Source organism: Plutella xylostella, chromosome 25, assembly GCF_932276165.1.
Source record: "Plutella xylostella chromosome 25, ilPluXylo3.1, whole genome shotgun sequence".
Lineage (NCBI taxonomy): Eukaryota > Metazoa > Arthropoda > Insecta > Lepidoptera > Plutellidae > Plutella > Plutella xylostella.
This window is the reverse complement of record NC_064005.1, coordinates 5822642-5850587: the sequence shown is the minus strand read 5'-3', so window position 1 is coordinate 5850587 and position 27946 is coordinate 5822642. Positions and strand designations below refer to the sequence as shown.

Sequence of the window (27946 nt, the reverse complement as noted above, 5' to 3'; positions counted from 1 at the left end):
ATATTAATTAAAACATAAAATGAATCAAACAAAACATTAAACAAAAAAATCAGTCTTTAGTTTTATCAAAACTTCTAAAAGACATACTTACTAGTAACATGCTTCTAACTACTATAGTATATTTGAATTAAAATCTTAACAAATAATCAACCAACTTATACTATAAGATTCTCTAAGATAGAACGAAGGCGTCTGTAGCTGCAGATGGAGAAAGAAAGGGAGAAAATGCACCATAATATTATACGCCTAAAACGTTTAAAATATTTTGATTGACTTGTAGCAAACTGTTTAGAAGTTCATTTGTTCTTACTGCCACTTGAATTCTTTCCATTTCCCTTTCGTGGTGCATTTTCTCCCTTTCTTGTTCCATCTGCAGACGCCTTCGTTCTATCTTGGTGAACTCCATACACGCCCTTTCAAACGGCGTTTCTCTTCTCCTGCGTGTTCTTCGTTGCGGAGTAGTGGGTGAGGACGAATGGGGCGACTCCAGCTCCCTGTGTCGCTGTCGCCGAGGCGCAGCATGGCGTTCTCGAGGCTGTTGGGGGAGCTCAGCAGGCTGTTGGGGGAGCTCAGCAGGCTGTTCGGGGAGCTCAGCAGGATGTTGGGGGAGCTCAGCAGACTGTTCGGGGAGCTCAGGCTGTTGTGGGTCATTGACTTCTGTAATAAATCAATCTTCTTCTTCTTATCGTGTCGACGACAAACCAACAAAGTCGCTAAATAATACAGAACTGGGCCACTGATACTGCACCGCTGGTAGCGGTCATGAGCTCTTCCCGCGTACAGGTGTAAATCAATCAATATATATTATACAAGATTAGTCTTGATATAATTATATACCTATACATTGAATATACTTAAAAAATTGTTAAAATATACATATAAGGCAAAGCTTACCAGCTTGAATGATGATAGACGAAGCATCTTCTCTATGCACTAGATTTGCATGACTTGGATTCACTGGACGTCTCTAAAAATTAATTTTAGTTATTAGGTGCTATCATATTGTAGGTAATATGTATAATAATATAAATCAAATATTTATTCTAAGTATGAGAAATAACTTACATTGAATCCCAACTCTGAGATGTTAGGCTGACCCTCCACAGCATTAACTCCCATTATGGCAATCAGCCTTTCTTCCGGCGCTGTGAGGGTCAGCCCATTACTTGGGCCTCCCCCCGTTCCAGACGTGTGCCGCTTAATCAAGATGGCTTTTTTTTTAGTTTTAGTTTTCCAGTCCGCCCATACCTTAAAAGAATTAGTAATTTAATAAATAACTTGTAAGATGATAAGAATTAATATTATAATATATAGAGCCAGTATTCTAAGACAGTAATCTAGACATACTTTTTTCCATTTTTCGGTGGATTTTAGTACCCCCCCACCCATGGAGTTCAGAAGTTCCGTTAAGTCGGTCCATAATTGGTTTGACAACAACCGCCCTTGTGGACCAGGCTGCGGTTTTGCCAAGTCACCATGGCTAAAACAAAGAAAAAACAATTAAAGTTATAACCACCACCCATGTGACACTTGCAATCAAATTTAAATTACAATTTACATCTAAGAATGATACAAAGTATGTAGTCTTAAAGAAAAACCAATAATAGTATAAATTTATATCCTTGTAAAGGTAATACATACTTTTCCATAAATTCTAACAGCGCCATTTGTTGTTCCTGGCTCGCTCTCCCTTGCCTTGGCTCCATTTCTGAAAATATGGATATAAAACCATTTATTTGCATTTGTAGATACATATGAAAACATAACACACAAATATGGATGTTCAAATGTATGGGTATTAGAAATGATCTCATTGCTAATGGTTATCCCCCTGTATTTTCTTTATAAATGTATGAATTTGAGACAGTATTATTATGGTCTTAAACAATGCCGTATGATTAAATTTTACTTCGAAAATCTGCTTCATTTGCCCTTAGTACATTGACGTATATTTTGCCTTAGTAACATTAGTATGTAAAGTCGGCGATTATTTATAAAAAAATAGTAGGTAAGTACTTACTGATACGTATCAATGATAATTTTAAATCACTTTCAGTTAAAAGCCAAAGTTTTTGTTTTGATGAGTTTTGAATGCTCAAACTGAGAATGACATTTAATGACAATTTGTTTGACAGTTCGAAAGACGAAAACCATAGACAATTTAAACTTTTATCGTACGACGCTGTAGAAACAACGTTCGCTAAGCGCATTGGCGTTTGGCTAGCAAATTATAAGCGTAAACGCCTAAGCGTCAACGACTGTAGAAATAGATTCGCTCCGGAGCGTATGGCTTTTGTCTAGGCCTACAGCTTAGTCTATGATCATTAATATGTGATTGTCAGATTTGTCAGTGTCACTGTCATTATTTCGCGCGAAAACGAAGCAAAGCAAACGAAGCAAAGCCTCTAAGCTTGTTTTTGTTAAATTTGTTATTTCTGTCTACAAATACATTACAATTTTTGTGTGATACAAGATATTATCAACTTATAATGGAAGGATTTGATGACCCCGGTGTTTTCTTTTCCGATAATTTTGGTGTCGAAGAAAATGAATCCCAAGATCAGATTAACCTACAAGCTGTGAAGAAAAAGTTTAAAGAATTTATTCGACAGTTCCATACGGGAAACTTTAACTACAAATACAGGTAGAGGACAAATATTATCCGAATACCATGCATCGTTACTTCGGTTATCCTATACTAAATAACATCCACTTTTTAACTGAAACATAACCTCATCATTTCTTTTCCTATCACAATGTAGCTAATCAAATAATAGAAGTTTATTTCGTTTTACTATCTAGGTAGTAAATAGTTGAACTAGGAAATAGGCCTGCCTGCACAGGGCACATTTTAATGAACCTATAAAGTGTAAACTGACCCAACACAGCTCAGCCTTATGGAAAATTGTCTGAATTTTGGAATATGTTATGTTATTCTTTAAGTTTTTATTTGCACAAGTGAGCCAGGTTCAGAAACTAATACCCATAAAAAGAAATAGAGATGCATAAATATTCTTATTTAGACCTATCATAATAAAGTCTGGTGGCACTACGCAATTTATAAAGTCAAATTGTTTCTTTCACAGAGATGCACTGAAACGGAATTATAATTTAGGACAATATTGGCTGGAGCTAAATATTGAAGATTTGTCAAGCTTTGATGAGGTCTTAGCTGAGAAACTTTACAAGAAACTCACTGAACATTTGCCTATACTAGAAGAAGCGGCTAAAGAGGTGTGTAACAGTTTTTACTATCTTTATTTCATCAAACAAGTGAATCTGTGAATGGTGCTAAATTTCCAATGGCTTGTTATTTTCTTTAAATCTGATTATATTATGTATATTGAATCAGGGTTGAATCATACTGTTGAAATTAGATAATTTTGAATTAAAAAATATTTTACAGTTAGCTGATGAATTAACTGCACCAAGACCAGAAGGAGAGGAGAAAGTTGAAGACATACAAGTTCTACTGTCTTCTGATGCTCATCCATCTAATCTTAGAGAGCTGAAAGTAAGTTTTTTTGTATTATTTCTAAAAACCTAAGTCAGGTACATACACCGAGGCATTTAATGTAAAAATATTATAGCACACAAGGCGTACGACAGAGATGTGCTGGTGAAAATACACCTTTGGCCAGCAGTAGATGAACATAAGCTGATGATGATAATTATGCATTCTGCAAATCCAAAAACTATTTGATACATAATACTAAAACAGTGAATTTCTCCAATACTTTAATCTTGTAATTAACATTTCAGTCAGAGACAGTATCCCGGCTAGTAAAGATACCTGGTATAGTCATATCGGCTTCAGGCATCAAGGCGAAGGCTACGAAGATCTCTATCCAGTGCCGATCATGCCGCAACATCATCCCCAACCTGCCCGTCAAGCCCGGCCTCGAGGGCTACGTCATGCCACGGAAATGCAACACGTAAGCATCACAAACATTTATTTACCCCCACATATATTAATTGATGTATAAATTCACTTTACAACTTAAAAAAAATATATTGTCTAGATTAATTAGTGCTGCTTCATTACAGGGAACAAGCTGGTCGCCCCAAGTGTCCTCTGGACCCCTACTTCATCATACCGGACAAGTGCAAATGCATAGATTATCAGGTAATTAAGTAACAAATATCTTTTAACTTAGTTTTAGCTTGATCATTTGAAGTGTTCACCACAACTGTGGCATCCAGTTTAGGAGGTACTTTATATACTACATTACAAGATGAAGAAATTTAGGAAAACCATACATAGTTGCTAAAATCATTTTCTACAAATCATCACAACAACACGTACAGAAATGCAATAGTATTAAACTTAATTACTATTTAACCAAAAAAAACTAAACTTCATCAACCATCTCTTAGTGATAAGACCGCCTTTTTTGTACCTATGTGCTTATATTTAAGCTTTTTATAATCAATTCTTGTGTACAAATAAAGAATATTCTATCTATCTATCATCTCCCAGGTTTTGAAGCTGCAAGAGGCGCCGGAGAGCATCCCACAGGGCGAGATGCCGCGGCACCTCACGGTGTACTGCGAGCGCGTGCTGTGCGAGCGCGCCGCCCCCGGCGCCAGGGTGCTCGTGCTCGGCATCTACAGCATCAAGAAGATCGCCAAGATTGGGGTACGTTTTTTACATAACTAGATAGATAGACCTTTAGTTTGGTGACTGCTATAAAAACTAGCTTTTACTTTTGGGTTTGGTAATTAAGATGTTGATAAGAGTTATGGTATGATGATGAGTAATTCATGTAAAATGCAAGTAAGTTACTAGATAGACTATTGAGTAAATTTATTATTTACTAAAAATGACCCTCAGTATTGAATGCACTTCAAAATATAATTCTTTTAACAGGCCTTGCAAACTGGATGTAGGTAACTACCCTGTTAAAGAGTCTCTATCTAAACATTTATCACTCCTATTAACCCCTAAAACAAACTAACAATCCATTCCCCCCCAGCGCGAGGGACGCGACAAGGGCTCCGTGGGCGTGCGCTCGTCGTACCTGCGCGCGGTGGGGCTGACGGCCGAGGAGGGCATGACGGGCGGCTCCAAGCCCTTCACCAGCGAGGAGGAGGAGCAGTTCCGGAGGCTCGCGGCGGCTCCTGACGTGTATGAGAGGATCGCCAAGTCGATAGCGCCTAGTGTGTATGGAGCCGAAGATATGAAGAAGGCTATAGCTGCGCTGTTGTTTGGAGGTTAGTGTCGACGTTATGGAAGAACAATTAAATGACATATACTCGCGAAAAATCGAAACATAATCTACTGATCTGACTTTCCTCAAGTTGTTCAGGGGATTCAATGAGTTATAGTAATATTTAAATACTCAATAGGTAGACCTAAGTGTTAAAAACTACCATATAAGCAGCAATACAGCGGTATTTTCTCTACGTAGACAGGTAACAAATGTGTAAGTATTTATTTGGGATAACCACTATGTTCCGTATATTATGTTAAGTGGAACAATCATAATTTTCTCTATCTATCTATTCCCAGGTTCCCGCAAGCGCCTGCCGGATGGTCTCACCCGTCGCGGCGACATCAATATCCTCCTGCTCGGTGACCCTGGAACGGCCAAGTCTCAACTGCTTAAGTTTGTGGAGAAGGTGTCTCCCATAGGAGTGTACACCTCGGGCAAAGGATCGAGCGCCGCAGGTCTCACCGCTTCCGTCATCAGGGACCCTGCCAGTGTAAGTATTAATTAAGATCTACAAATAGTATAGAATCTGCCTATAAAATTAAGTCCAAATTGTCACAAAAGTGGACTAATGTAAGCCGGCAAGAAACTTTCTCTAAGAAGTGTCAAAACACTCCCACATCATCATCACTCCTATAACACTCTTCTGGGAGAACTGACTCTTGTTCTACACTATCTGATGATAGATATGATGTCAATCATGTTTGTAAAGGCTACGCTAATCATAGGTACATCAACATATTTCCACAGCAGGGTTTTTGCCCCTCCATGTAACCTCAACAACGCCTTTCTAATGATTATTATATCCCCTTCAGCGCAACTTCGTGATGGAGGGCGGCGCGATGGTGCTGGCGGACGGCGGCGTGGTGTGCATCGACGAGTTCGACAAGATGCGCGAGGACGACCGCGTGGCCATCCACGAGGCCATGGAGCAGCAGACCATCTCCATCGCCAAGGTAATACATCTTCATCATCACCCAATAATCATTTACTGATGGTGAAATGTAAGAGCCAAGGAGCGCTACAACACGTGGTTCCCAACCAAGTACTGTTATTAAAATTACTGGAGCGTATTATAAATACCAGGCTTATCAACTATTTAGAAAGCAACAACTTGTTATCAAATTGTCAATTTGGTTTTAGAACCGGTAAATCTACTGATGATGCTGTGCACAAATTAACTGATTACATAGCTAGGAACCTTGATAAAGGACAAAAAACCTGTGGGATCTTTTTGGACCTTGCTAAGGCTTTTGACACGGTCTCTGTACCAATCCTATTAAATAAACTTCATAACATTGGCATCAGGGGCACTCAGCTCAAACTGTTTGAGGATTATTTAAGTGAAAGAAGTCAACGTGTGCAAATAAACGAATATATAAGTTGCGACCTCACTGTTAGGTATGGCGTGCCACAGGGAAGTATTCTGGGACCCATCCTGTTTCTTGTTTATATTAACGATCTCCTTAGTCTCAGTCTCCCCCATGGTAAAATCTTCTCCTATGCCGATGACACCGTTCTCTTATTTTCTACAAATACGTGGGAGGAGACTTTTGAAAGGGCTCAATATGGCTTTAACCAGGTATCCCAGTGGCTTCGACTACATTTGCTCACACTCAACGAGAGTAAAACAAAATATATCACTTTTTCTATACGCAACTCCAATCAACCACCTTCAAATTTTAAAATAATCTCTCACACCTGCGATACACACAATACGTGTTCCTGTAACGCCCTGTCTAGAACTTCTAAAATAAAATATCTTGGCGTTATGCTAGACCAAAACCTATGCTTTAAAGATCACATTGATCTCACTACTACCAGAGTCAGAAAACTTATTTTCATTTTTAAAAAACTAAGGCACATCCTTGATCCTATCTTACTAAAGCGAATATATATAGCTCTTGTCCAATCGGTACTAACCTACTGTATTACTTCTTGGGGTGGAGCCCCAAAGACCTCACTGTTAAGCCTAGAAAGAGCCCAAAGAGCTATTCTAAAAGTGTCCAATTTCCGTCAAATCTTATATCCTACGGAGAAGTTGTATCAAGACTGCCAAGTCCTGACAGTCCGTCAACTCTTTTTATATCAAATAACGTTGAAACAGCATGCACTAATATTTAATTCACTTGATCCTAACAAAACACTAAGACGGTTAGATAAAGTATGTAAGACATTTACATTTAAACACTCATTTATGCGACACTATTTCTGTTACGTTGGACCTGACATATACAATAAGTTAAATAAGTTAAACAAACTTCACCTGCTAAATAAACATGAATGTAAAGCTGTTATATTTAAATTCCTACAAAAGTTAAATTACGTAGAAACTGAAAATTTGTTAAAAAATTCTTATTAAACCGTTTTTTATTTATCTTTATGTCTAAATTAAAAATAATTCAACTAATTAGTTAAAACACTTGATCTTAATCAAGTACTTAATTGATTAATTGTAACTGTAATTGTAATTAATTTAACATAGTTTTTATTTAAAAATACTTGAAATCCACTAGTATATTACTATAGTCTGTTAATTATGTTGCACATAATCTTTGTAAAATTTATATTTTGTATCCGCTTCCTAAGTATGTATGTTTTCTTATGTAAATTAACTCTAAAGTTCTCAATATAAGTATTATAATGTTTTAAAGCGTGATACTTCTGCAATGTATAGCTTTCCTTTTATGAACTCTCTGATAAAAGAGCGCTGATGCCTGAAATACAGGTCTTTGGCCTAGTTCAGGCACAGAGGCATAATGTAATTAGTTATAAGCTTCTTTTATGAATAAACATAAACATATATATGTTATTTGCATGTTATGGAACCACGTTTTCAAAACCAAAAACTTTGCAATCAAAAACTTAACATCTTCTGCTCTACCTATTGACCCTCCCGCCTCTAAGGACCTCTGCAAGACACAAGACTCTGTTGTTTGCGAGCACGACCTATTCAACCTTTCTAAAACCCCACCAATCCCCAAACAGATATCTCACAACACTGTCCTACCTACACCTAGCGAACCTTTGTAAACCACCCATTTACCCCCAGGCCGGCATAACCACGACGCTGAACTCGCGCTGCTCGGTGCTGGCGGCCGCCAACTCGGTGTTCGGGCGCTGGGACGACACCAAGGCCGACGACAACATCGACTTCATGCCCACCATCCTGTCCCGGTTCGACATGATCTTCATTGTGAAGGATGAACATGACCAGAATAGGGATATTGTGAGTTTGTTTACTTTTCTTTATGAACCCTTATTTTAGCTAAGTATAGCTTTGTATAGTTGAAAATACCCGTTACTAAGTACCTATTTATAGAACCTTGGACTCCATTATTTCTGTTATCTGCGAAATCATCATCATCACGACCCATTACGTCCCCATTGCTGGGGCACGGGTCTCCTTCCAATGAAGGAAGGGTTTAGGCCTAGTCCATATACAAACAGTCCTACATCATTAACCTACCAACACCCACCCCCAGACGCTAGCCAAGCACATAATCTCCGTGCACATGGGCGGCGACAGCACGGAGCGCGAGGCGGCGGCGGGCGAGATCCCGCTGGCGACGCTCCGGCGCTACGTGGCCTACTGCCGCGCGCGCTGCGGCCCGCGCCTGTCGGACACGGCCGGGGAGCGCCTGCGCGCGCGGTACGTGCTCATGCGCACCGGCGCCTCGCAGCACGAGCGACAGGCGGATAAGAGGCTGTCTATTCCTATTACTGTGAGGTGAGGATTGCGGTTACTGTGGTATTACAATATTTTACGAGTACTTGCTATTCACCATTGACCTGTTCGTTGATATCAGTTTCCACACACACACGCACTCACGCCTTGTACTAATGTACTCCCTTGCGGGGTAGGCAGAGGTGCATTGCTGCACCCACTTTTCGCCAGAGTGTTATGTTAGGCCCAATAATAGGGGGCGGGCCTATTGCCATTTTACGGGCACATCCAAGACCTGAGAATAAATATCTGTGTTTAAACAAATATCTGCCCCAGCCGGGAATCGAACCCGGGACCATCGGCTCAGTAGTCAGGGTCACTAACCACTACGCCATTCGGTCGTCAGTTTCCCGCTTGGAAAATAATAAATTATTCGTATGAAACGAAATCATCTAAGGGGAGATGGAAATTCATCGAATAGTTAACATATGTATGTAAAGTAGGTATGCGCCCAAACGATAGCAAACGCGCGTATTACCTACAGCGGGACTAAACATAAGACTGTCGAAAATAGGTTGCAGCTGTACGCCTACCCCAAAAGTCGTTACAAATTGCGAGTGTTTAATTTTATTTTCCTTTTGCAGACAACTGGAAGCGATCGTGCGCATCTCGGAGTCGCTGGCCAAGATGCAGCTGCAGCCGTTCGCGACGGAGAGCCACGTGACGGAGGCGCTGCGCCTGTTCCAGGTGTCCACGCTGGACGCCGCCATGACCGGCAGTCTCGCCGGTATGTCACAGAACGCTTGTTTTATTTAGGAGTTTAAAAAAATATGTAAGACGGTAATTTTGACTCATGAAGTAGCAGTAAAGTGTGTACAGCTTTGACGATCACCCGAGTCCGCGTTGTTCTATGATACACACCACCAAAAAAATAACACCTCGGTCGGAAAAGATAATTCCTTACAATAACACCTGTTGATACATGATCAATGTGAAATAAACATACTAAAAGAGCCGTTTTCTTATGCGAATTACTTTATTTAAAATACGGTCATTTTACAAGGCCGCTATGGTTGAAATTTATGTAAGAAATCGGTAAAATAAAAGCTCTCTACAATTGTATAACTCTATCCTTACAGGAGCGGAAGGGTTCACCAGCGAGGAGGACCACGAGATGCTGACGCGCATAGAGAAGCAGCTGAAGCGACGCTTCGCGGTGGGCTCGCAGGTGTCCGAGCAGACCATCATCCAGGACTTCCTCAAGCAGAAGTACCCCGAGCGCGCCATACAGAAGGTCATTCACACCATGATCCGCAGGGGGGAACTGCAACATCGCTTGCAAAGGAAGATGTTGTACAGGATGGCCTAGTAGAGTTGTTTAACCGAAGTATTAAACCACGGCAAGATGACTATGATGAAGAAAAGTGTCAAGCTCGGATGTTTTGAATGTTAGCACTGTCTACTTTGTGGGCACTGCAGGGTTGGCTGAACTCTTGAGTTAATATTAACACCAGTAGGGCGAGCATAGGATTCGATACTATTTTCGAATCTACACGAAGGTTCGCTTTCACCAAACGCTAAACGTATTTAAATCAAATTTTAAATACATTTTGTACTAACTGACAGACGTATGACAGGCTACTAAATACGTTTAGCGTTTGGTGAAATTCCACCTAACATGGAAAAAACAAATGCCACTTTTGGAACTAACAAATTTGCCTTACATTTTGACAGTGACATTTGACGATACGCAACGTAAACGGAGGTTTCGAATCCTGTGCTCGGGCAACGGATCAAGTACAAACGGAATAGTTGGTGTAAGACCAAACCTCGCCTAGTGAGTGAATCTGTTTTTGTTTTAATCATGTAAGTACCTTCGTTTATAGCTTTAAGTTTTTAATACACTTTGATTATACCTCTTATTTTAATGATTGAATCTTGTGAAATAAAACCTTTTCAAAATATTAACATTCACTTTAATTTATATAAATCACAAAAGCAACACTATAAATATCTATAATCTCAATGCTCTCAGCCCACTCTAATCGAAATTTAACGTCAGTTTAACTGACTTTATTAAGCTAATTTTATTGCTCATTCCATGCGCAAATAAACTCATATTTCTATAATCTTGACAATTTAAACTGGTCTTTCAATGAAGGAGGTAGAACATGACTAGAATGTTAAAGGGATGACGACTATGGCAGCACTGTCGCGTGATTATAGCCATCAAAACATGATTTCATACTGACCAATCACAAGACAGAGTCGGAACTGCCTTCAAATGTTAGCATTTCCCTCTCTATTACCACACAACAACTCTACGCCTTGGCATGTTGATTTGAAATTTGGCCCTTGAATGGATATTCTGGGTGGTTTTCAACTCCCTTCCAAAATAAGAAGTTAAATATACGCCCCCCTTCTCCTTTGTCCAACTTCTTCAAACAATCAACTTCGGATGAAGTTAATTCAACGTCATACACATCTATGTTTTCCTGTAAAGAAGAAATATGATTTTACTGGTAGGTAACTTGTGGGTTTGATTAATTTTACTATATGTTTACAGATGATAAATGTGTAAAGTAGTACTTCACATTTTTTGGAAATAATTTTACGAACCTTCAGTCGATTTTCGCTAGTACTCTTGGGTATAACAACTATTCCTTCCCGCACTAGGAAATGTATGAGGATCTGCGCCGGCGATTTCTTATGTTTATCGGCGATCTCCTTCACCTCCGGAAGGCCTAGTAAGTCAGGGAATGTTTCGGGACTGAAAATGACGGTTTTTATTAGATAACTTCTTTAACTCATTCCAACTGTAAACGATATGCCAATGTCGATCTTAAATATATTGCTGCTTTGCTTTTACAGTATACGGACAGTAAGAGACAGACATAAATTAAATATCAATGTTCCTTTCTGCAACTCCACAATAGGCTGCTCTATTTTCCTAACAATTACCTGTAGTTATATTTGTTCACGAAGTGATCCTTTGCTCCAGGGCTTCCTAGCGGTGCGTAAGCAGTCACTATTATATCGTGAGCCGCGCAGTACGCTCTCAGTTCCATCTGTTGAAAGTAGGCGTGGAGTTCCACTTGAAGAACTTGAGGTTTTATTGTTGAATTCTTTATGATCCTTTCAATTTGTTCTTCATTAAAGTTAGATAAACCCAAGTTGCGAATCAGTCCATTTTTCTGGCATTCTTCCATAGCCTGCAAAAAAGATTTTAGTTGATTTCTTTTTTACAAAAGTACCTGGGACATATAAAGTTAAAGTAATTTTCTATAGTATTACCTTCCACGTCTCTACATGATTGGTTGTCATATCCAAATCGTAATCTCCATTCTCTTTGACCACAGGAGTCAATGTTTCTTGGTTGCAATGAAAGCCGAAGGGTACATGGATGAGGTACAGATCCACATAATCTAATTTCAAGCGGCTCAGCTGGAGATCCAGGAACTTTCTCACATCGCCGGCGCGGTTACCAACATGAGGCAGCTAGAAATACAATACATTCATCATAAAATATCGAAAAATAAATTTTGCTGATTTGTTTATATGTTTTAAGAGGCACTTTAACTTACCTTGGTCGTAATGAATAAATCTTTCCTTTCTCCCTTGCCATCATTAATCCACTGGCTTATTGCCTTTCCAATGGCTTCCTCGTTATTATAATTGAATGCAGTGTCGATGTGTCTATAACCGATGTCCAAGGCTTTGTAAACAGTTGATTCTATAACGTCTGAAGGGGCCTGAAAACATCAAGGTCGAGTGGAATGTAACCAAAAAAAGCATGGTAAGAAAGATTTGTTATTTTCTACAATGTTTATGACATACCTGCCAGGTACCCAAGCCCAGAGTAGGCATTAAATCTCCAGTTTGTGATAATTTTAGGTGTTTCATGTTAATAATGTACAGTGAGAAAGTGCACCGAACGTAAACGCTGAAAACTAGAGCGTTGTAACTCGCATAGAATAACGTGATCCTGTCAATCAGTGCTGGCAAAGTGCCCAAATAGATAGTAAGTCTTCGTAGAGAAAAGAAACTATATTGTTAGTGTTATATTCAATATTTTACGAACTTTACTTAAAATTTTCCGGCAAGTTATTGATTTTTAGTAACCTTGTGATGACATTTCAAAAAAGTTTTTTCGAATTTGCCGGGTGCCGGTTACCGGAAGTTCATTTTTATTTTAATAGCAAATCTCTTAAATAATAACTTCGCGCTGCTCCGAAAAAAAGGTGTTTTTTTAACGTAGGTTTTGATTTCAAAGAGTTCTAGGCCCATGATTTGAAACTCTTCGTCTTTCAAAGAAGCTATTATTCTGAATCTAAAACCAACCATACTCTGTTGTTGTAGCTACTCACCGCTAGATGGCAATAATAAATATTACCGTATCCGGTTTAGTTTAGCTATTCACCACTAGATGGCAGGGTAACCAGACCTGCATTACTGACACAAACATTTATCAACAAGCTCAGAATAATAACGACTTTACGCTTCATTCACAGATCAGATATTTTCATTTTGTTATTAAATTTTGACAGTTGTATTTATGAATGCGATTCACAGCGATACCCGCGGAATTTTTACATGTTTGTTTTTGTTTGTGTAATTTAATTTGTATTACGTTTTGAATTGCATATCCTGACCGATATAAACAGAAAGGATTTCAAGATCAATTTAATAAAATATCAAACTCAACATGGGGGTAAGTAAACACACATTCTCTGATACTTACATACATATTTTTTTGGAAATATAACCTCTTGTGATATTTATTTGTAGCTGATTGATATTCTATTTCAGAATCACACGATTTGTAATAAATATTTTATTTTTCATTTATAACCACATATTGATCACAAGTTTCTATAGTACTTAATTCCTCTACCGATTTCAGAAGAAACCGGTGCCTGCCAACAGTAACACAGCAAACAAACATAAAGAGAAGCGTTTGGCAAGAAAGCTGGAGCAGCGGCGCATCGCTGACGGCATGACCCACGTCACCTCCGCCAACAGGCTGCAGGATATAGCCTCCCTGTGTAAAGAGCTGCTAGTCTACAAGAATGATGATCTTGAAGTAGAAATGTACATACAAAGAGTCTCTGATCTAGAAAAGAGTGTGCTAGAATGGGCTATTGATCTGACTGAAAGGAATATGAAGACTTTGTAAGGGTTTTGTATTGTTATATTTATAATACATCACTTGTTACATTATTATCAGTCAACAATCATCCACTGGAGATGGCCATCTGACAAAAAACACCACAATGTGCCGCTACCACACCACCAGCCACTATGGGCTAGCTGTTTTTGGTCAATAGTTCCGCAGCTTTAAATGTGTTTACACTATGTTGGCTTGTTTGTTTTTGTCCCCACCACATATAACATTTTAAAGGACCATAAGTTACAAAACCATTTATGAAGGAAATTGTTTTATGGTTTCAGATATGAAACATGTGCATGGGGCTGGAATAAGACCCGCAAGGTGGATGAGATGACGGACGACGCTGCATGGTACCTCATTGCTAAACACAAGGACGGCTCTCTACTGGCGTTCTCCCACTTCAGATTTGACATGGACTTCGGAGAGCCTGTTCTTTATTGGTAAGATTTCTATAAATTATGTACCAACATAGTTCCTAGAAAAATTATCAATTCAATTTATATTTTAATGTCAATTGTACTGTGTGAATAGCACAGAATGGATAGACCATACTCTCAGATTCGATTGGTATATAAAAATAACTATGGTAAAGGAATATAGTTTGAATCCTAATTTGCTATTTAAAATGGAGGATTGAATATATACCTACTTTCTATTCAACAAATTCAACGTCCTGGCCCCTAACATCAAAATTGTCAAAAGAGACGGTCTGCGCCTCCTAGATGCCCCCACCTTGGACAAATCCATCCCCGGCTACGTCCAGGACCAAATTAATAAATTCGAGGAATCATACACCCGCATGTGTGACATCAACCCACACATGGCGATGCACATTACGAAGTATTGTTTGTTTGTGCCAAAATTAACATATGTGTTACTTTCTATTATTTATGTTGAAAATACCTACATATTTAGTTTTGAACAATTTTACATAATCATATTAATAAAAATACAATCGAATGTACCACATAATATTTATTAAAGCTGAACATAATATTAATGCTCAGCTGTTACCACTCATACCACTCCTTACAATAAATATTGGCAGAAAAATATATCATTTTAATGTTATAAATACTTAAGTCTTACTTACACTAATTAATTATTTACAATATCTAACTTAAATGCATTGATTGATCACTGGTTAATTAGTTTTAATTTTAAACTTTAAAAGGAACAGAAGGAAACTATTCCTTCTCAACAGACTCTTTTCGAAAATGAGCTTCTCTTTCGGCCACCACGTTAAACATCGGGTGCTAAGATACCTAAATAACTTGTGAAGAATGAACAGTATTAATAAAGTGATAGCTAAGGCTATTGCCACTACATCTAATAGAAGGTATTGATAGAGTGGTAGGTCTAGAGCCGGCGATCGCAGGTGAGGCGCGCCCTTATGTCTGAGCACATACTCTATCCAGTAAACACCCATTTCTAGGGGTGGTATCGGCCGGTCCAGAAATATGTCTCGTACTTTCAACGCGTTTTCCTTGTAACTGAAAAAGATAAATTATAAATTAATGACAGACATCACAAACACTTTAGTACCTATCTCAAATTTAATATATCTAGTTTTTAACACAAAATTCTCCAGGAAAAATGTAGGGCGGTGCTCAGGGCGAAAGCTAGTAGCTATAATAACAGATATCATTCCGCCAGTAACTGGCGAGGTGTAGTTGACTGACTCCTATATCTATATACATGTGCGGTCGCAATGATACCCTCAGAGGTCGGACGAAACAAATGCGAATCAACTTTTAAATACGTGACGTCAATAAAACAGTGCAGCAGATTACATAATACACAAAGACGGGACACCTATTAGATAACGGCCCAACATGTGTTTCATCCGCGAGGACATGTAGTCAAATAGTGAGAGTAATCGATTAGGTACCACTGGATCCGGCAGCTACTATCATCGTGCGATGGTACACACTATCCTGTTTTAACCAGATTTATGTAGATTGTTGCTATCTCCCGCCGTCATTAATCGACAAGACTATTCGCCACCTATCATCGGCGGTATCGTGTGTTATAGCGATAATATTTTTGAATGCTAAAATTTATCTTATTTTATCCAACAACAAAAAAACTCTAGTAATTTGAAATTTGTAAATTATTCATTAAAAATACTTACGCCGGATTATTCAATATATCGGTCAGGCTCTCCCTCCAAGTCCTGGTGTTGATCTGCTTGATGGTGAGCGCGCGCGCGCAGCCGCGGTCGCTCATTGCGCGCGCGTTGAGCGCCTGGTCCGCGTACAGAGGCACCGTCATCATGGGCACTCCGCACGCCACCGCCTCCTGCGTGCCTAGTAGGCCGCCGTGCGATATGAACAGACGGACGTTCGGGTGACCTGGAACAAAATCAAGGTTTCTTTCAATCGGATTTGTGGGTTCCTGTGATTGTTTTTGTTGTCTGCTGGTGGATAAATTTCATAAATCGTTGATTATGATACAATCGTACTAGTCTTATCTAAATCCATTCTTTCATCGTTTACACTTCAAGACATATTCCATAAATAACTTACATAAAGTCTTGTACTGCGGTATCCAGTCCTTGGTATAAACATTGCTTGGTACTTTGATGTCCTTCGGCAGTAAGGCTGTGTTCATCTTGACGAGCACCTTTTGCGGCAGCTCTGCCAGCACGTGGAACATCTGCGAGAGCTTGTCCGCCGGGAGCGTCTCGATGCGGGACATGGAGCCGAAACTCCAGTATATCACGCCCTCTTTTGAATCGTCCAGAAACGTCTTGAGGTCCTAAAATCAAATTTAAACATGTATTTTGCGTATCACTATAGTTACATGTTAACTGAAATCTTCTTACCGGCTACAGAGCAGTCAAGGCTTTCTAATATCAATAAAATGATAGAATTCCTAACTAAAAACTAAAACTAAAATCTAATGACTGTACCTAAGATACAATAATAAAGCTTATTATTCCATCATTATCAAAACGATGATTATTATGATGACAACAATCGGGTGGTCAGTACACAAGTCATCAATTAACGCAAATGGAGACAAGATGTCTCGCAGAAGTAGGTCAAACTTGTTTATCCGAGTCGGCTGTCAGGAACAACGGGCTATTTGGCAAGGGTTTCAACAACCGACGCGTTATCTATCCATCATGGGTCTTAGGTCCTAGGCCGCGCCGATAAACAAATCCTAATCGTTTTCTGGAAACCAACTTGTTTAAACTTTAAAGTACAAATAACTTTAAAATTATTTGATTTCATATAAGGACACGTTTAATTTGTTGCAATTTAATTATCGCATCAATTAAAAAGGCTCGTTACTCATGTTTGTTTGCCTGCTGATTAATAATTATTTGTATTTTTTATCATTAATTTTAATTTGCAATAACAAAGCAGTTATGCACGGTGGCAAACTCATCATAACACTTGAAGGCTTTATCAGTGAGTATCAAAAGCTCCGCCGCCCCGGGCCGCACAGACGGTGTAATATCTCTAAAAGTGGGCGACGCGAGCAATGTCACTATTTTGAAAAGATAAAGCGAAGAAAACAATTCGATGGCGAGCACGCTCCAATCGTGTGACCCACTGACTCGCGGTCAGACTATCATAAATCATACAATGCATTACGCCTGGTGATTATGAATGGCGGTACATACTTATCAGCTGAGCTTAACTATATACAAATGTACATGCAGTATTGTCTGCATCAAAATGGGCAATTCTTAAACAAAGTACCTAATAGATGATCCAATAAACTAGTGCTACATGCACTGTCTAGTCGATAAAACCGTAATGTACAGATATTTTGTAAGAAAGCATTCTTACCTTAGTGAGTGTTTGTGAGTCGTCTAGATGCAGCCCGCCGACCTCGATCATGGCGGGCACCAGCGGGCGCACCTCGTTGATGCTGAAGTGGCTGTTGGACAGCACCAGGCTGTAGTTCTGCGCTAGCGTCTCGAGGCTCGGCCCGGGCCCAAACAGACGGTCTGCTACTGCCTGGAAATAATAATATTGAGTAAAACAAGTCACTCAATAAATCTACCTCAAATCACCTACTAGGCTGACTTCTAATTCATTTAAAAAATCTACCAAATTGACACTAACCTGCGACGGAATCTGCGATTTATATTTGTAGAGAATCTTCGCCCAAATAACAGCGGCAGTGTTGGAGAACCTCTCCCAGAGGCTCATGCGCTGTCCGTAGCCCATCATGTAGCTGGGCACGTAGGCGGGCGCGTCGGGCATGCCCAGCTGCTCGTTGACCCACGGCAGCGGCACGCTGGACAGCAGCCCCACCACCGGCGCCTGGAACCGCCGCGCCACCGGCAGGAAGCACTCCGTCCCGAACACCTCCACTATCACCAGGTCGAATGCCATCGTCGAGTTCAGCAGCGCCTTGATCGACGGCATCTGCGAGACCGTCTCGCAAGACATCACGCACTCGTTGATGATCTGCTCCAGGTTGTGGACGAACTCCGGCTTCACCGAGTTGTACTGCCGGGTCAGGTTGTTCACGATCTCCGGTATCGTCCCGGCGAGGCTGATTTCCTCCACATTTGATGGTGGGTTTTTCTGCAATAAACACAAGCATACTGTAAACATTTGTTGTTGACAAACGCCTAGGACCCCGCAATCTTTAACGCATATGTTGTAACTTGCCACTGCCAATGCCTGATAATAAATATTTATCTATTCATGATTAGAGAAACATGTATACAATATGGGAGCATTGGGCATTGCCCTATTTTAATTCACACATTGCAAACTAAGTTACGCAGATTCATTTGCAGAACCAGAAATCGTATATTTTAACAAGGAACTGTTTTATTGAACATGCCTGGAATCAGCTGTGATGCCTGTGATCGTAATACAGCAAATAAATGCTAGTAGACAGCATAATGGAAAAGCGAACGTGTAGAGCCCAGCCGGCGATAAGACGTCGGCAAGGCGCAGACGAGTCGAGAGGTGAGGGGGCAGGCCACGGGGTGCGCAGCTACTCACTCGTATCGCGATACAATACCACCCGCGTCGTACTACGCTCATGTCATTCAGACAGATTATCTGAATGTTAATCATGCTAGCCGTGAGATCTTCCGAACTTCAGGATTCTTGCACCAGTAAATAGCATGTCAACGCCAGCATGTCCATTCTCTAGCCTCCGCAATACTTCATATGTGTCACAGAAGCTCTTGTACTGAAGCTCGATTGTCGCAAGATCATTTCCCTCGCAAAACGATAGGTTCAGTCACAAATGATAAGTACGGGTATATACCTATAGTATATAGTAGACCGCTATTCAAATCAGCATCAGCGACATCGCAACATGTAAAAGTACGGCGCGGCGGTCGATCACGACATTTTCTCCGATAAGCCTCGCAAGACGCGTTGATCTTCATTTGACTCGTGCGCCGGATATCGACTTGATTCGTGACGAGTTCTTTCACCCGATTAATTCAATCTTGCCTTTGACGTAACCCCATTTTTATCATAATATTAGACAAAACAAAACACGATAGTATAATGACCGCTCAACCTTGATATTATCTAAATTTTTTAAGATGGAGTTCGTTGACCAATTTGTTTAAGTACATTAACAGTTAAACTTATAACACGCAGGGCAAGCGTGAATAATATTATTGATTATATGTAATATAACGGAAACTGCGTACACAGGCAGAATATCCCAGAGATCTATGGGGCAAACCATGGTAGACATCCAACAGGAGACTACCTTGATTTAATTGGATATGGACGAAGTAGAAGAGGTGTCAAGGGGTGGTAGAAGACCGGTTGAAAGACCACCTCCAGGTGGCTAATGACATTAAAAGGAGGAGGAAAGGGACGGGAAGGCAATGTCTGTAGGCAGATGACTATACATGTGGAGTACTCACAATATAACTCCTTTAACCTCCTGTAACCAGAATTAGATAATGTTGGAGAAAGGAGCTAATGACGACAATAATAGTCGTCATCGTATATTAAAATATAAGAAACATATAGCCGGACACTCTAAAGAGCTAAGCTGATGACATTGCAACGGTCACACACCGTTGATAATATTAATTTGTTTTGATATTTTAACTTATGAACATACAAAGGTGGGCGTCTACGAGTCTGGAGAGTCTGGACTTTGAGGCAATGCCATTTAAAACTCACTATAGTGCTATAGCTATATTTATTAAATCCGATTTAATCAATTATTTCTACTGACGCGATAGTATGCAAAAATTCTAGGATCAGCCATATTTTATATTTTGTATGTTAAAAGTTTAGACTCTGCTGTCTACGATACCTTCATTCCATATTCGTATGTAACAAAAAGTGATTGCTCCTAAAATCTATAAATATTTAAAATTTTCTTGTGGACAGTCGATGCAAGTCCGTTCAAAACTTATTTTACTTAATGTAAATTAAGCTTTGGTTATGTAATGAATTAGTACGTAATTAGGTCCGGTACGTCCGGTACCAACTAGTCTACGTAAATATTTGGGGGTGATTATCAGCGTCATGTTGGTCGTTTAAAACTCATTAGGTAAATATTCTAGGCATTTGCATTGTATGCATTGAAAATTATGTTCAATGATAACCTTTCGCTACACTCGTGCAGTGGGTGACATCATCGTGAGAGAGCCCTATCCGGAACTGAAGCAAATCCTTGCGTGGATGCCAGGGTTAGATGTTTGTTTTTTTACCCAGGGATAGCTGCTATATTTTGGTGGTGCAAGACAAATTAATAGTTTAATCCTCCTGATCTCACACACGCCAGGTTAAATATCCTACAATAACTCAGATACATGTTAAGTCAGCCATATTGTTGCTATGCTGCTTTTCTTTACGACGTTAGGTTTTTTTAGATTGTTTATTAAAGGTTTGGCGTAGCGTTTTTCACTACTCGAGGTTTTCTACGCACGTCTTCATCACTTTGCTCCGTTTTTTGTAACAGATAATTCAGTTTCCTCTTATTCCTCTAGAATTTTAGAATTTGAACCACAACCAAAGTATCGTAGAGATAAAACAGTACCTATTTGTTTAAATGATACAAAAACTTTCTTTTTTCGAACAAAGTTATTATTATTATAATATACTAATAAGAATATTGTTTTATTTATGTAGTTCCTTTTTCTTTTTCATCCTAACTAATATTATAAATACGAAATTTACTGTGTCTGTCTGTTACTCTTTCACGCCAAAACTACTGAACGGATTTGAATGAAATTTGGTATACATATGGTCTAGCTAGACCCTGAGAAAGAACATAGGCTACTTTTTATCCCGGAATTCCCACGGGAAAACTTTTTAAGGCGAAGTGAAGCTCGCGGGAACAGCTACTGGTATTTACACAAGGTATTTTAAAATTTGTTGTAATTGAAATTGCTTATTGTTGGAAATTAAAGTACATAACGATAATGTTTTCAAACCAAGCAGATGGTTACAAGAAAGCTGCGATAATGTCAAAAAAATAATATTTAGAAATTATTAAAATATTTACGATAATAAAATATAATATTGCAGACGGCATCATTAAGTTATTCTTCCCCGTTTAGGAGAAATTTGGTGCTGTTGTCACTGGAACTTTTTCAGTACTCGCGAGTGTATTAAATTAACATAAACCGTTTAAATTAATGCCTGGGAGGGAGCTTTAAGCATAATTTAGTAATTCAGTTATAATCTAAATAAATAAAAATTAATTGCTGTTCGTTAGTCTGCTTAAAACTCGAGAACGGCTTAACCGATTTGGCTAATTTTGGTCTTAAATATTAATGAAAGTTGAAATGCCATAGGAAAGTGTGTTGCTTCTTTTCGATTAATTGCCCTATTTATGCCGATTGAAATGTTTGAACCGTTATTTGGCACGAGTCCTAAATTAAGAAACCATACCTTTCCGGGCGAACGAACCAAATCTCACAACCACCTCATCACCGAAAGCAAAAAGGACTTACCATAGGAAAGTGTGTGATGACAGTGATATTGTGTTGCCGGTCGGCCAGGGCGGCGATGAGGCGGCCGTACATGGCGTGGTGGCTGCGCGTGTTGGTGGGCAGCACCACCAGCAGGCGCGCCGCGTCCGCCGCCGCGACCAGCACCAGCAGACTCCACACCCGCATCGCTCCGCCGCCGCGCTAGCTGTGCCCGACCGCCGCGCGCGCCGCCGCCGCCCTGCCCGCTCGCGATAACCCCGGCACCTGCCGCTCCGCCCAACCTTGAACGCACACTCTCCTTCTCCTCAGTCGCGGGACACCCTATACCCAGGTGCAATGTTCTCGCCGCCTCTTACACACCCGGATTAAATGAATGTGCGTGAAACTGATTGATGATGTTTATAGTGCTGTGGACGCGGACGATGTTTGTGCGAATGCTAGTGCCGGCTGTTTTTAAGGACTTCGGGACCATCTGATAGAAATATTTCGCTGTAAATGTATTAGTAATTAGTGCTAATTACGTAATGTTGTTGCTGATAAAACGTGTGTTAAACTTGCATCAGTGAAGTGAATGCTTCATTTGCTAATATAAATCGACGAGGTTTCAAATCTTAAAGCTCTCATAACTACTACACACGGTGATGAAAATGGGATAAACTTTTACATAAATAAACAGAATAATTGCCGAATTTGGTTAGGATTCCTCCTGACGTAAATAATTTTCAAAAAGTATTGAGGGATATAAGTATACTATTACGTACTATTTTATCACCTAATCATCATAACGCTATCATATCACCCAAACATACGAGTGTTGGTATCTATTTTTCTACCGGGTCGTTAGGCAAATTTTAGTAAAAAGATTGGTTAGATAGATCGATTATATTTATATTTATTTTCGCACTTTAATGACAAGATAGGTTAGATTAGATTAAGGTTTAAATAGTATTTTACATCATTATTAAAATTAAAACTTCCCTGTATAATCTTCAACAAATCAATTTAAATACTTTGGTATTGGTAGGTACTCTTGATGTATTGATTTTATTTGAGTACATAGAATTCTGAACTCTATGTTGCATTCAGAGATAGCGGAAAACAGCTGATACGAAAGTTCATCAAGGAAATGAATGACTAATTTAATAGATAGGAGAAATAACTAGAATGATCCAATTTATTGCTTATTAGAGTCATTATCCAATAAAGCTAAAGACTAGGTTCGCCAAACTTTAGAAATCCTATGCTGTATACCTGCCACGGAAAGATCCATCTATTTAAGTACTTTTATTTTTACCAGCGATCGTGGTGTATCGCTCGATCCTATGTTTAATTTTTGTGTGCAGCGTAATATTCTGTCTTTGGCATTAAAGCTCGTACCTATATACCTATCTTTTCGAATACAATTGTTTTTAGGGAGTGCAATCTCGTCTCGCCGAGATCTCGATTCGTGTCGGCGAGACGTGTTTTTCATTCAAAATATGTGTTTTTTGACAAGCCATTTTCAGACAAACTAACTTGCCTTTCCGTACCTGACTTGTAACTACTACTACGCTACTGATAACTTCATCTTCTAATTTAAACTTATTGTATTTGATTAATACGATCTCACAACATTTATTTCAAACTTGTGAAGTTAATTTTTTGTTTTTATTTATAAACATTAATGTTGTATTACTCTTAATTATTGAAACTAAAGCAATACTTATTATAGATCATTATTTTGTTACCAATATTGTATGAATTTGAACTTATTAGCCACAGTAGGGACTTATAATAATTAGGTATAGACATAAACAAATGTTATTAGAGTTAGAGACAAAATAATAAGTACTCTGCTGTTGATTTTTAAAAGAAACTTACATTATTTTAATAACTAACAACGAAGTTTCTATTTAATTACAAATCATTACTCATTACAGTTACTAGTTCCTAATACAAGCATTTGCATGTTTTTATTGACATTCTCCCAATCTCGCGAGATCTCGTAATTTGCGAGATCTCGCGAGACTGCGTTTTGAGTCTCGCGAGATCTCGCTAGGTGGAAATCTCGTACGAGATTGCATTCCCTAATTGTTTTTGTTTGAGAGTTTGAAAGTTGATGATTAGCCTTAGCCAAGTTTCGTGAAAATTGTAAATATTTTATACTTATGGGCTGTTTATTCAATGTTATGGTTTTTTCCCTTTTAATTTTAACTATAAAATATAAAGTAGAGTCATAGACTAATATGATAGAGTGTTAACGACCTACTACGTTTGATTAGATAATTTAACTGCTGAAATGAACACGATTAGATACTGAGAAATTGTATAATATTTAATAAATGGCAGAGATACTTACTACATTCATCATTTACATAACACATTGAGTAGGTACCTACTCCGTTACTATGGGTAACGTAGTAATCGATAATTCGTTAGTTATTATTTTATTTACTGACCAGAGTTCATTATTAATTAGATAGTTTACTAGAGTAGATACGTGAAGCCAATTATTTTTGTATCTCATTATTTTTTCTGTTATCGTATCTGTCTTTAGGGGTAACATTGTATCGACCGCTCCCCAGGTCAAAATGGCCGATATATTATTATGGTCATATCTCACCTTTTCAGGCTCTGCCTGGATAACATGTTTACGAGACAAACTGCTACTACAGGCTGGCCCATAAGTTAACGTAATCAATAATAATATTTATAAAAATTATGGGAAACTCTGTATACATAAGGCATAAATGATCGAATCTCATAGGATAATCAAAACCCGTAGGTTAACTGATGTGTGTTTGTGTAGGGTGACCATGTTTCTACTTAAGGTAAAACTTTCCACTTTACTTTAGAATTTAAACATAAAATTTCGACATTCTGATTCTTTTTTCTTAGAAACGTTAGACTAGTACTAACCCCCATTTCCCGCTCAAACGCAATTAAGTTAACACCCTGTATTCTAGTTTGACATACATTACGGATGACATAATCTACCTCTTCTTACTCTCTTTACTGCTTCTGTATCTGTAAAAGGGTATTGTGTAGCGCTGAATGGATAGTCTATAGTCTTTCTGTACCATGTCACAAATTTGTAATCTTTCATTAAGGAAAGCTTGGACGATTCTCAAATTCTTTTAACTCTAAGTTTTCACGAAAACCTGTAAAAGCGAAAACGAAGCAAAGCCCGCGAGAAAAAGCTAAGTTCTGGCACTGTTAATCAATATACTGCGGTGCGGACATTGGCATCAAGAGTTGCTATGGAGTTGATAAAAAATCATCATATTTATGAATGCATCCAGTTTCATTCTTTGATAATCGAGTCATCTACCTGACCTGCGCAGTGCAACTCTGATTGCTGTAACGTAGTCAGAGTAAACAGTCGCCAGTAGTCGCCACCCACGTTGGTATGTAGGTAGGTTGGTGCATTTATTCATGATCACCATACCATACCATACCATATCCGTCAGCAATTTACTGCTGGACATAGAAAGAGAAAAAAAATGGACTCTTCCACGGATCGCTCACTGCCCGGAGTTTTCCGGGCTCACTAATCTAACTGATCAAGCAATCTAAACCAAAGCCAACAATTGTTGTTTGTTCGTGGTTGAGATCGTACACATAGTAAAATTGTCATTACTATTTTATTTGCCTCTTTATTGCACACAATTACAAAAAGTGGACTTAATGTTAAAACCATTTTCCAACAGTCCATCGCATTGTGTACAGTTTAATTTTGTAGCTAAGGAAGGTTTACATACAGAGCCTGTATCTAGTGTATCTGCTCCATAACTCTGCTATACAGAGGATCCGATAGTTCGAGCCCCGGCCTATTTAAAAAGTTTCTCAGGTCTCGGATGTTCAATGTTTGTGTGATTATGAATACTTCAGTGTCCTTACACTCATAATATACCTTCTTCCTTGTCATTCTAATTGGCCTATCATCCGCAGCTACGAAGTGCAGATGGAACCTATGTGCCGGCGGCGCGGGCTGGGGCAGCGCGTGCTGGCCGTGCTGGAGCGCCTCGCGCGCGCCACGCGCATGCACCGCGTGCGCCTCACCGCGCTCACGCACAACGCAGGCGCGGCCAAGTTCTTCAAGGCTTGCGGGTAAGAGTTACAGTTATTGTCCAGGTACCGTACCACTACCGACACATAAACTACCAACGTTGCTTTTTAGTAGTGGTGGTAAACCACAGATACGACCAAAGGCGAGAATTACTGGAAAAACACCATTTATCTTGTAGGGCAAGTTTAAAAAAAAAACATTTTCATTTCACCGTTAAAAAGAATCAGTCTGCAACTGCACAGGCTGTTGCATAAAGGGTACATATTACTTATGGTAATTCGAAAGGCGGTGACGCTGGGGGTGAACTGATTATCGTTGAGTTTCGAAAAAGCATAATTAATAAAAATTACAATACTTACTTCGTTGAGATCACAGCCTAAATAAAGAGTGACATCAACTCTTATCACGTTCAATACGTAACCAGATTCGAACACTCATCAATTGCGCCGAATTGGACTAATTACTTAGTCGGTTGACCTGCTAAACTGCTAAACAACAGATAAGCTAACCATTCTTATTTTTTACATCTTTATTATTATCTTCAGAATAAAGTCAGGTTGTTTACTCCTCGTATTCAAACACTCTCCATTTTCACAATAAGGTAGAACGACTCCTTAGACTCCAAATGCAGTTCCAACTTTTCAAACTACATCTGTAATTTATGCGAATAAATCAATCCAACATCATACCTACATTACCCGTTTCGTATGTTACAGTTACATCCCAGACGATACAAGTCCAGCGATGGAGGAGGCGGCGCACTACGAGATCCTCAGCAAGGAGACAGGCGGCGACGAGGAGCAGGCCACGCTGAGCGAGGGGCTGCAGGCCTGCACGGTGACTGCGGCGCAGTGACGTCACCAGCCATAGACAATACGCAGTACCATAGACTAATACACGTGCCTAAGGACAATACGTGAATTTTGATCTGTCGATATGTACTATAGTTTCTGTAAAAATCGAACTTGTGAAAAGTAATACTCTTTACTGATACGGAATTTAGGCTCTAAAACATAAAATTCCACAGAAAAAATATGGATATAACAAATATACCGCATAGATAGGTATATATTTCTACTAAATTACAAATATACCTAAATATGGGCACATAACTTGCAGCTGCTAAACGAAGGGCGATATGGTACCTAAATTAAAATTTAAGCATGAGCCTCATCTGGCCTGCCGCATAAAAGCTCACTCTGCATTTCACAGGCTTTGGTATGGATCAAATTAATTTGTACACCCAGCGGCAGTCATGAAAAATTGTCTTCATGTAAAATGATTGCCATACGTAAAGCAGCTAAGTGCTTGACTTAAAATCCCCTTGTTATTTTTCTCGATTTAGCTACGTCGACACGGCAACGATGTAATTGCCATCGAAATATGCATATCTTTTCGAGATAACACCTCATTATAATTCATAAGGTGACACGTGAATATTGTTGAAAAAACATTATAGAGAGATATCACAAAACGTGAGTTCATTAAGACATCTGGAATCCAAAAATCCAATTTTTCAAAGTCGTGTGTAGCGGGCATATGTCCTTAAAAATCCGCATATGTCTTGAAATCATTTGTAATAGCATAAAAACATTAATTTTGTTTTAAAAATTAATAATATCTTTTATAACCTTTATACTTACTTACCTAATAAAAGTTGATACTGACTTGCACTAAGCATTCAAAAAGTTTTATTTGTTACCGTAAGTTACCTACCCTATGTAATTATTCTAAAACTATGATATCCATTTCCTTCGTACGTTTAAGATATATCTGCCTATCATAATCCACAACTACCTAACAATGGAATGGAATAATCCACAACTAATGCTAATTAAGATAATTGCATCTTTATTATTAATGTAAGCACATATTTATCAGTTAATAGTTAATTGAATTGCAACAGCCACGAACAATATATTGTGAACATTGCTAACATCAACAAAGTTAA

The 27946-nt window shown here is 39.0% G+C and overlaps 5 protein-coding genes across 5 annotated transcripts; 2 read left to right on the top strand and 3 right to left on the bottom strand.

Annotated features, from left to right (window-relative positions):
- Positions 1 to 5: 5 nt before the first annotated feature.
- On the bottom strand, positions 6 to 2302 carry LOC119694130. The gene is made up of 6 exons (XM_048630358.1): positions 2021 to 2302; positions 1642 to 1708; positions 1348 to 1480; positions 1066 to 1248; positions 895 to 967; positions 6 to 657 (listed from the first exon to the last, which is right to left on the bottom strand). Exons 1-6 carry the CDS (start codon positions 2208 to 2210, stop codon positions 239 to 241), a joined length of 1065 nt encoding a protein of 354 aa, XP_048486315.1. The 5' UTR covers positions 2211 to 2302; the 3' UTR covers positions 6 to 238.
- A 60-nt stretch (positions 2303 to 2362) lies between these two features.
- Positions 2363 to 10489, top strand: LOC105398439 (DNA replication licensing factor Mcm5). Its single transcript, XM_048630314.1, has 13 exons — positions 2363 to 2644; positions 3087 to 3234; positions 3407 to 3514; positions 3763 to 3935; positions 4048 to 4126; positions 4481 to 4639; positions 4977 to 5214; positions 5513 to 5706; positions 6029 to 6169; positions 8266 to 8442; positions 8699 to 8943; positions 9525 to 9667; positions 10020 to 10489. The coding sequence occupies exons 1-13, from the start codon at positions 2490 to 2492 to the stop codon at positions 10247 to 10249; spliced, it is 2190 nt and encodes a 729-aa protein (XP_048486271.1). The 5' UTR covers positions 2363 to 2489; the 3' UTR covers positions 10250 to 10489.
- A 350-nt stretch (positions 10490 to 10839) lies between these two features.
- LOC105398440 (1,5-anhydro-D-fructose reductase) lies at positions 10840 to 13043 on the bottom strand. The gene is made up of 6 exons (XM_038107230.2): positions 12718 to 13043; positions 12465 to 12632; positions 12175 to 12378; positions 11842 to 12092; positions 11500 to 11650; positions 10840 to 11375 (listed from the first exon to the last, which is right to left on the bottom strand). Exons 1-6 carry the CDS (start codon positions 12781 to 12783, stop codon positions 11202 to 11204), a joined length of 1014 nt encoding a protein of 337 aa, XP_037963158.2. The 5' UTR covers positions 12784 to 13043; the 3' UTR covers positions 10840 to 11201.
- A 408-nt stretch (positions 13044 to 13451) lies between these two features.
- LOC105392246 (N-alpha-acetyltransferase 40) lies at positions 13452 to 27496 on the top strand. The gene is made up of 5 exons (XM_038107231.2): positions 13452 to 13591; positions 13784 to 14052; positions 14332 to 14490; positions 25878 to 26036; positions 26712 to 27496. Exons 1-5 carry the CDS (start codon positions 13586 to 13588, stop codon positions 26848 to 26850), a joined length of 732 nt encoding a protein of 243 aa, XP_037963159.2. The 5' UTR covers positions 13452 to 13585; the 3' UTR covers positions 26851 to 27496.
- LOC105398442 (UDP-glycosyltransferase UGT5) lies at positions 15009 to 22421 on the bottom strand. Its single transcript, XM_038107229.2, has 6 exons — positions 21969 to 22421; positions 18133 to 18600; positions 17854 to 18024; positions 16579 to 16810; positions 16185 to 16404; positions 15009 to 15543 (listed from the first exon to the last, which is right to left on the bottom strand). The coding sequence occupies exons 1-6, from the start codon at positions 22131 to 22133 to the stop codon at positions 15195 to 15197; spliced, it is 1605 nt and encodes a 534-aa protein (XP_037963157.2). The 5' UTR covers positions 22134 to 22421; the 3' UTR covers positions 15009 to 15194.
- Positions 27497 to 27946: the final 450 nt, after the last annotated feature.

Coding starts and splice junctions, on each gene's coding strand:
- LOC119694130 (XM_048630358.1), bottom strand. CDS start 2,210: ATGCGCTTAGCGAACGTTGTTTCTACAGCGTCGTACGATAAAAGTTTA. Junction 1,709..2,020: donor ATTATCATTGATACGTATCA/GTAAGTACTTAC, acceptor CCATATTTTCAG/AAATGGAGCCAAGGCAAGGG. Junction 1,481..1,641: donor CTGTTAGAATTTATGGAAAA/GTATGTATTACC, acceptor TCTTTGTTTTAG/CCATGGTGACTTGGCAAAAC.
- LOC105398439 (XM_048630314.1), top strand. CDS start 2,490: ATGGAAGGATTTGATGACCCCGGTGTTTTCTTTTCCGATAATTTTGGT. Junction 3,235..3,406: donor TAGAAGAAGCGGCTAAAGAG/GTGTGTAACAGT, acceptor AATATTTTACAG/TTAGCTGATGAATTAACTGC. Junction 3,936..4,047: donor ATGCCACGGAAATGCAACAC/GTAAGCATCACA, acceptor GCTTCATTACAG/GGAACAAGCTGGTCGCCCCA.
- LOC105398440 (XM_038107230.2), bottom strand. CDS start 12,783: ATGAAACACCTAAAATTATCACAAACTGGAGATTTAATGCCTACTCTG. Junction 12,379..12,464: donor ATTTATTCATTACGACCAAG/GTAAGTTAAAGT, acceptor TTGTATTTCTAG/CTGCCTCATGTTGGTAACCG. Junction 11,376..11,499: donor CTAGCGAAAATCGACTGAAG/GTTCGTAAAATT, acceptor TCTTCTTTACAG/GAAAACATAGATGTGTATGA.
- LOC105392246 (XM_038107231.2), top strand. Junction 14,491..25,877: donor GGAGAGCCTGTTCTTTATTG/GTAAGATTTCTA, acceptor TATCATCCGCAG/CTACGAAGTGCAGATGGAAC. Junction 26,037..26,711: donor AAGTTCTTCAAGGCTTGCGG/GTAAGAGTTACA, acceptor CGTATGTTACAG/TTACATCCCAGACGATACAA.
- LOC105398442 (XM_038107229.2), bottom strand. CDS start 22,133: ATGCGGGTGTGGAGTCTGCTGGTGCTGGTCGCGGCGGCGGACGCGGCG. Junction 18,025..18,132: donor AATCGCAGATTCCGTCGCAG/GTTAGTGTCAAT, acceptor TATTATTTCCAG/GCAGTAGCAGACCGTCTGTT. Junction 15,544..16,184: donor GATATATTGAATAATCCGGC/GTAAGTATTTTT, acceptor TATCTTTTTCAG/TTACAAGGAAAACGCGTTGA.